We start from the raw sequence: 7,981 nt of genomic DNA on the forward strand, positions 1-7,981 counted from the left end.
GCCTCCCTGAGTGCTGGGATTACAGGCTTTCGCCACCATACCTGATTCCTTGTGGAGGTTTTGAAAGTGGGTTTCACTATGTGACCTCGGCTGCCTTGCAACTCACTGCACAGACCAAGCTGGTCCTTCCTGCCTCTGACTCCCTGTTCTTGAGATTACTGGTATATATTTACCATCATGTTCAGACTCTGTGATGTATTTGAATGGCACCTGTCACTTTTAGTTCCTGGCAACCCTTAAGAATCTTTTCTGGACAAAAGGGCTTCTTTTCATCCCTGCCTACTGGATCAGACCCTCCCTGATTCTCCAGAACAGACTGCACAATGCAAATTAGAATTCTTTTAATAGATATAAAAAAGTACTAAAATACTCATGTGGTTCTGCTGCGTTATTTGCCCTAAAGGAAGTGAGGGGCAGAGTGAAGAGCCCGAGTGCAGCTGGGTGGGCCTTCCCTTAGGCTAAGGCATGCTCCTCCCATCATCCAGACTTAAGGGGCCCTGCTGCCTCAGCCCCCAATTCCTGCAGCAGGAAGTCCCAGGTCTGCCTGGCGCTGGGAGTAGAAGGCACCTGAAGGGCTGGCTGGGCAAGTGAGGACAGGTGACCTTTTACACAAAATACTACTCTGGTATGGGGGGGCAGGACATGTAGCGGAGGCAGCTGGCAAGGCGCTGCTCCTCTATGGCACAGGTGGATGCTGGACGGCCACTTCTCCAAGAGTGAGAAAGCCTAAATCCCAACAATACTCTCTAAAAATTGTTTTTGGTACAAAATAAATGCAAAGGTAGAGGGTGCCGGTGCTTCGGAGGCTGGGCCAGCCACCCTCCAGCCCTCAAATCATGGCGATGCTCTCAGGAGCACAGTTGAGGTGAGTAGAGGTGCTGCTGCTTCCAGAGGACTTACAGGCCCTGCCCGGGGCAGGCTGCAGTGCAGCCACTAGTGTGTCTGAGGAGACTGCCCCAAACTCATAGCTAAAGGTGCCGTAGAAAATGAGGACATCAAGGACAAACACCCATTCACACAGGGCAGCCCCGTGCTGTAGCTGAGAACTCTCATGGAGGAAGAAGACTGCAGCTGCAGTAGGGCTAAGGAAAGGTTCCATGGGACATGTGGACCTGGCGGCACCTGTTTGGCCATCCCAATTAAGTAGATGAGGTAAAGGATAGGACCTCATGAGAAGACTAGGGCAGTGGTCACTGGACTCAAGATCCCACCTCCACCCTCAACCTCGGAAAGGAAGGGTGGGCAGGGGATGCGTGTCCCCCCCCCACCCCCGCACCAGAAGGATACTAAGGACCATGGTGACAAAGGCAACGACAGCCAGCACACTTCGCAGGTGGGCCATAGCCAGATCCAGAGGGGTGGTGGCCCCATGGTAGAAGAGAAAGCAGTGCAGGCACATGAAGAGCAGCCCGGCAAGGAAGGCCACACTAGTTCCGATGTAGTGTAGAGGCCTAGCGTGGTCCACCTGGCCCAGACAGAAGCTAAGCTAAGAAAGCCCCACCTCTCTGCCCCATCCATCACTTCTGTCTCCCTCCTCAGCCCCTCCCTTCCTTGATCAACTTCCAGGTGTTGCCCCCAAGGGACTCAGACCCTATTTAGGGGTGGTGGGGAGAGGGCACCTGAAAGTTGCTGACCAACACAAGGCCTGCAGCGTTGGTGCACCCTGTGATGAGTGCCGTGGTGTTAATCCAGGAGTGCCGACTCTGCTCCAGGAGCTGCCCATACCGAAGGAGGCAGATCAGGGCCACTAGGAGGAGACAATAGTGCTGGGGCCACTTGTCCCTTCTTTCAACCTCCAGCTTCCTGCAGTGCCCTCAGGCACTCCAGCCTCTTGCTGAGAACTACAAGGTTGTGGACAAGCGGGGAGTAAACTGGTTTTGTGTTGTTCCCCAGCCCCAGGCTTTTACCTAGGGCAGCCCTGTGAAAACTAATTAGCATCTGGCTCTTGGTGGTGATGGGGCCCCCAACTGCAGAGTCTGGGCTTTTCTGGAGGTGAAGGGTGGGGGTCTGATAGTATAACTCACCCATAAAAGCACCCATGTTGCCGATGAGGCTGAAGAGGCAGCTCTCTGGGGGATATGTGCCACACTTGCTGAGGAGAGGGGTAAGGGCGGTGAGGCAGGTGCCCTCTACACCCCTCCCCGCTCCTCCCCCTCAAGGGCTTTAGCTGTGCTTGGTCCTCAGCAGGCAAGCCCCTGATTTAAGTAGTGCTCATATGTATGAGAGAGAAAGAGGTGCGTGCCCTAGAGTGCCTGGCAGATCTGAGACTCCTTGCTGAGGCCTGCAGCTGGTCTGCTCTTCTTGAACTTGTGCTGGGCACTCAGAGGCGCTGAGCTTAAATCCAGGTGCTTTCCTTGGCTAGCTGTGTGACCTGAGTGAGAATCTCCAAGCCTCTGTTTCCACACATAGAAGTGGTGAAAAGAAGAGAACCTAACCTGCAGGAAGGGTTAAGAACTAGCATGTAAAACTCAGCAGCATGCCCAGCTGCTACTAACAGCAAGCCGTGCATTCATTTATTTTTCAAAACACAGTCTGATGTTGCTCAAGCGGGATGACCTTAACTGTCTAATTCTCTTGCTGGGACTGCAGGTGTGCACTACCACATCTAGTGTTACGTGGTGCAGGGCTTTGTGCAGATCAGGCACAACTGAACTACATACCCACTGCCCAGGCCCTGCCTCACTCTCTGCTTCTGAGACAGGGTCCCATACAGCCGGGCAGGCCTTGAACTCACGTTCCTACTCCTACTTCCCAACTGCTAGGCCTGGCTTGGTAGTATTAATTGATTCAGTATAATGTTTCTTAAGACCCAGCGACAGCCCTTTGCCTGAAGGGGTTTCTGGAAGTCTGGAGGGACCTAGGGCTGCCCAGTTCCCAGGGCCTACCTGATGAGGGGAACGTCAGCAAGGGTGCAGCAGGTCTTAGGGCCCCCTTGTTCAGCAGGGTCGGGAGAGCAGGACTCATTGTAGGACCTGGCAGGTAGGACACGGGTAGATTGGGGGGGAAGGGGCATCTCAGAACTTTGGCCTGTAGCCTTAGGCCTCAAAGAGAAACCTTTCAGACCACCCCAGAGCCTTCCTGAAGCAGAGGCAAAGAGGATGAGGGATGCTGGGAAGTGGGTGGATGGACAGGACAGGACGTCATGCCTGGAGACCAATGTCAATGTCAGAGGACAAGCGTGAAGCCTACGGTCTCCATGTGGTTTGTGAGCTCAAGGAGGGGATGAGATGAAGGGAGCTTTAGAGTGAGGCCATCTGCAGAGTGCTCCATACCAGTTCTCCACTGGGCACACGTGGCGGTTCATCACGGCCATGGCATACCTGTGGGAGCAGAATCGTCACCCTGTCCCCGAGTCTCTTCAGGCCTGGCCACCACCTACCTGCTCTTTTACTTTGGGCCTCATTCGGCCTCACTATCTTTGCTGGGAACTCATTCGGTGGGGGTGAGGAGGGAGGGAGGTATGCATGCTGTAGCAGATCCAACCAGAGACCCTCTGGATGCTGCCCTGCCTACAAGTATGTCAGAGCTGTCCTGCTAGACGGCAGTGGTGCCAGCTTGTCCCAAGAGGCTGTGTGCCCAGGAATCAGGCCAAGCTTTGGAGACAGAGAGAGTGACCCTGGGTACCATTCTGGAGCTTACAAATAAGACAAGGGGCTTTGTGTGTGCCATCAAGCTCCTATTAGCCCCCCCCCCCCAACCCACACCCCTCTTACTCACACAGTCCATATGCCCGTGATGGAGAATGCTGACAGGCTGACAGGAAGGAGGATCCAGGCGGTCATGAGGGAGTGGAGCCAGGGTGGTGGTAGTTTGGGGATAAGGACAACAGGTAGGTGGGGAACAGGGGGCAGGCCCAGCTACCTTGAGATATTTCGGTCACAATCATCAGCTGCCCTGGCCTGGTTGGGGAGAGAGATCAAGGTCCAGGGTCTGGTGACTGGCCAGGGCGGGTGGGGAGGGGGAGGGTGGGCAACACTTAATCCAGAGCTCTCCTTGGGCGTTTGAGTATCCAGGCTTTGGGCTGAGCCCCGGCAAGAACGTGGCACCCTCTGGCTATCCATCTGGGGCCTCCGCGGTCTACCCAAATGCCACGGGCGCGCTGAGAGGCTCCGGCAGGACTGTAACATCTGGAAAGAGAGCCACGCTCCCCGGCCTGAGGGACGCCGGCTCGGTGAAGGCTGAAGCTAAGACAATCAAGGGGATCATGCCAAGGAAAGCCCGGGAGGGTGCTCCGAGAGAGGCTGCGAGGCGTTGGCGTGCGGGCAAACCACCTGACCACTGCGCCCCGGCAAAGGGGCGGGTTCTTGAGAAAAGCCTGACCCGGTCCCGCTCGCGTGGGCACAGGGACCCCAGCTTGGGTAGGAGTCCGCAGCCAGCGACAACATCCCCTCCCTCCACAGCCGGGCTCCCAAGGCTATCTCTTGGAGGCCACGGGAGAAAAGGAGTCCAGTACGCACCTCCCCGGAGCGCCCCGCCGCCGCCGCTCCCTGCTCGGCCCCCTCGTGGCCGCGTCTCCAGCTGCGGCCCTCGGAGCAGCCCTGAAAGGTTTAAAGGGCCGAGCGGCCCCGCCCCTGGCGGCCCCAGACCCGCCGCGCCGCCCGCCGGGACGTGGAGTCCGTGCAGCCCCGGCCCGGGTGCCGGCGCCCCGCCCGAGACTACAACTCCCGAGCCCCCGCGGCAATGTCACGGGGGAAAATGTGGGCGGTGCCCCAAGTCCAGGGAACCCGGGCGCCCAGGGCTATAGCCCGGACACCTCTGACACGGAGATCTAGAGGGCAGTTGAGTTTGTCATTCCTGCGGTAGGAGTGCGGGCAGGCGGGCGGGCGGGCGGGCGGGCTAGCCCTGCAGCTCCGCCCGTGACTGTCGCCTGTGACTGTCATTGTGCGCGTGGCTGGAAGAAGCCGTTCTCCACTGCCTCCGCGGGCTCTAAGATTTTGGGGGAGGCTCACTCAATGTGGCGCCCCAAGCCCACCGCCGCCTGAACAGGCATGAGGCAGGTGGGTGAGAAGCAAAGCACCAAAGCCTGGGTCTGGTTTAGGAAACTTCAAGCAAGCTGGATTTAGTTTCGGCCACCCCACCCTCTACCCTCCGGCCCGCCCCATTAGCAAACTCTGGAAGAAGGTTGTTTTCATTTTTATTTTGGGGGCATAGAAAAACAGTACTGGCCAGAAGTCACCGTGTCCAAAATGTTTCCCAACTCGTCACTTACTTAAAATAAAGATATAGGGTACTAAACGATATTCATTCTAAATATATGCAGGTGCCTGTGTAGGTCAAGTAAAGATTAACGCAGCCAGGTGTTCATTAGCAGAGGGGAAGGTGAGGGAAGGTGAGTGGAATCTAGGAAGAGGAAACAGCATTATGAGGGAACTATTTATTAGTCTTGCCTCAATTGATGGGCCGAGTGTGTACCCTGAATATTCTTTTCATGAAGGAAAGGTCACGGCTACTTCTGCTCACACAGCACAGGTGTGCCTGACTCTGCCGAAAAGGCAGCCCCAGCAGGAGGGCCCCCATGAATCAAACTTAGGAAGATCATTATCGCAAGAGAGCATGATCCCGGAATGGTGGGGGTGGGAAATAGCCAGCCTGGTGAACCGAGGCTAGCTGCACAAAGTTCCCTGTGCTGAAACAAAACAGATTAGAGCAACCGTGAGTTGGGGCTTTAAGAGGAGAAACTTTTTGGAGGATAGAAATGGCACAGGCTTTTTTCCTCTTACCGTTAAGGACTTAGAGAAACTGGGCTAAGAAACAGGGCTGTGCAAGGATCATTAGCTGAATTGACAGGGGTGGAGGTGAGCATGAAATCCAGCCCAGCATCTGACCCTAGGGACAAAGGTGCATCTTTCAGTAATACGGAATATTTTCCTGTCCCACTACATTCCAACCCAACCAGGTACCTTTTTTCTTACATGTTCAAATGGAGCTGTGAACTATCTTTGAAAGCTCTTTGGCTGGGCGGGGTGGGGTGGGGTGGGAGGTAGGGGGATGGGAGGTGGGGAGGATGGGAGGTGGGGGGGATGGGAGGTGGGGGGGGATGGAAGGGTAGTGTCCTATTAGGAGATCCAGACTAGTCTCGATTAATGATCCTTCTGACTTTAGCCTCCAGAGTGGAAGGATTACAGGCATGTAGCATTACACCTGGTTAGCTTGCTGTCTTCCCCTCAAGATAGGGACTATGATCCCGCCGGTGGTGGCGCACACCTTTAATCCCAGCATTTGGGTGGCAGAGGCAGGTGGAACATTGTGAGTTCGAGGCCAACCTGGTCTACCAAGCAAGTCCAAGACAGTCAAGGCTACACAGAGAGACCCTGTCTCGAAAAACAAACAAACAAACAAACAAACAAACAAAAGATAGGGACTATGTAGTCCTGCTGTTGAACTGCCTGTAACTGGCTGGTGAATTTTTTAACTTAAAAAAATTATATATATCCAGGCATAGTGGCGCACGCCTGTAATCTCAGCACTGAGGAGGCAGAGGCAGGCGGATCACTGTGAGTTTGAGGACAGCCTGGTCTACAAAGTGAGTGCAGGACAGCCAAGGCTACACAAGAAACTCACTCTCACTCTCTCTCCACACACACACACACACACACACACACACACACACACACGGGGCTGCAGAGATGGCTCAGAGCTTAAGAGCACTTGCTGATCTTCCCAGCACTTGAGTTCAATTCCCAGCAACGATATGGTGGCTCACAACCTTCTATAATGAGATCTAGTGCCCGCATCTGGGCTGCAGTTGTACATTGTATACATAAATAAATCTTAAAAGAAAAACCAAACAAAAACATATATTTGCCGGACAGTGGTGGCACACCTTTAATCCCAGCACTCGGGAGGCAGAGACAGGCAGATCACTGTGAGTTCGAGGCCAGCCTGGTATACAAAGCAAGTCCAGGATAGCCAAGGCTAACACAGAGGGACTCTGTCTTGAAAAACCAAAAACCAAAAACAAAACAAAAAAACCCCCATAAATTAAAAAATTCCTTTATGTGTATGGAGTTTTGCCTGCATGTACGTCTATGCAGCACATGCTTGTGGTAGATCCTCTAGGACTAGAGTTAAAGACAGTGTGTGTTCTGGGAATTGAACTTGAGTCTTCTGGAAGAGCAGGAAGTGCTCTTAATTACTAAGCCATTTCTCTAGCTCCCCCTCCAAATAAATATACTTCTGCCTCCCCAGTGTTGGGATTGAAGGTGTGCTCCACCAAGCCCAGTTTAGCTTTTACCTTTTGACTAATAACCTGCCTCTATCTTGGCATTATGGCACAGGCCAACATTGCCATGCTACTTAGTTTTATGGTTCCTGGCACTCACTGTATCCTACGGAGCTGGGTGTGTCTCTAGCCTATCACCAGAGGAAGGTCTTGGAGGATTCCTCAAGAACCCTACTATTCTAACACGGTGTTAGATGACCACAACTCCAGAGCTGAGTTGATGGTGGCACTTTTAGGTTTAACCTGTCAACTTGAATAATCCCTAAAACAGATATCTTTAAGATACAGGTCCTGAAAAAAAAAAAAGAAAAGAAAAGATACACATCCTGATAAGGCCTTTTATGGACACCTGAAGAAGGAAGCTGCCTCAGAGGACAAAAGTAGGACCAGACATCTTTAAAGGCTTTTTTTTTTTTTTGGTTGTTGTTTCTGAGATAGGGTTTCTCTATGTAATAGCTCTAGCTGTCCTGGAACTCGCTCTGTAGACCAGGCTGTCCTCGAACTCACAGCTGTCTGCCTGCCTCTGCCTCCGACTCCCAAGTGCTGGGCTTAAAGGTGTGCGCTACCACTGCCCGGCTGAAGGTTGCAACTCTTATGCCACATGAGCCTAGCTGTTACACTCCAACCAGAGCAGTGCTTAAAATAGTCAGCACAGCAAGGGTGAGCTTTCCAGTCTGGAGCGGAGTGACTTTAGGGCAAGCGTTTAACCTCCCTCCCCCTCAAGTACACAAGCGATTTCACAACTCTTGGCAAAAACAG

General features: G+C 53.6%; 1 protein-coding gene across 3 annotated transcripts; it reads right to left on the bottom strand.

Annotated features, from left to right (window-relative positions):
* Positions 1 to 324: 324 nt before the first annotated feature.
* TMEM150A (transmembrane protein 150A) lies at positions 325 to 5,060 on the bottom strand. Of its 3 annotated transcripts, none has more exons than XM_084765788.1 (8): positions 4,458 to 5,060; positions 3,718 to 3,899; positions 3,273 to 3,320; positions 2,886 to 2,972; positions 2,025 to 2,092; positions 1,635 to 1,747; positions 1,288 to 1,465; positions 325 to 1,071 (listed from the first exon to the last, which is right to left on the bottom strand). In XM_084765788.1, exons 2-8 carry the CDS (start codon positions 3,780 to 3,782, stop codon positions 830 to 832), a joined length of 801 nt encoding a protein of 266 aa, XP_084621914.1. In that variant the 5' UTR covers positions 3,783 to 3,899; positions 4,458 to 5,060; the 3' UTR covers positions 325 to 829. The 3 variants fall into 3 exon arrangements, with proteins under 3 accessions (XP_084621914.1, XP_084621912.1, XP_084621913.1); XM_084765786.1 differs by having other exon boundaries at positions 1,620 to 1,747; positions 4,458 to 4,802; XM_084765787.1 differs by lacking the exon at positions 4,458 to 5,060 and having other exon boundaries at positions 1,620 to 1,747; positions 3,718 to 4,451.
* Between the last annotated feature and the right edge of the window lie 2,921 nt (positions 5,061 to 7,981).

This window comes from Acomys minous (genome assembly GCF_964271855.1).
Source record: "Acomys minous genome assembly, chromosome: 17".
Lineage (NCBI taxonomy): Eukaryota > Metazoa > Chordata > Mammalia > Rodentia > Muridae > Acomys > Acomys minous.

Excerpts from the sequence above, each read along its gene's own strand:
- TMEM150A (XM_084765786.1), bottom strand. The coding sequence starts at position 3,782 with ATGACCGCCTGGATCCTCCTTCCTGTCAGCCTGTCAGCATTCTCCATC. Across the intron at positions 2,093-2,885 it reads GCTGACGTTCCCCTCATCAG|CAAGTGTGGCACATATCCCC; the intron begins GTAGGCCCTGGG and ends CCCTCTCCTCAG. Across the intron at positions 1,072-1,287 it reads CTTTGTCACCATGGTCCTTA|CTGCAGTCTTCTTCCTCCAT; the intron begins GTATCCTTCTGG and ends GCCCTACTGCAG.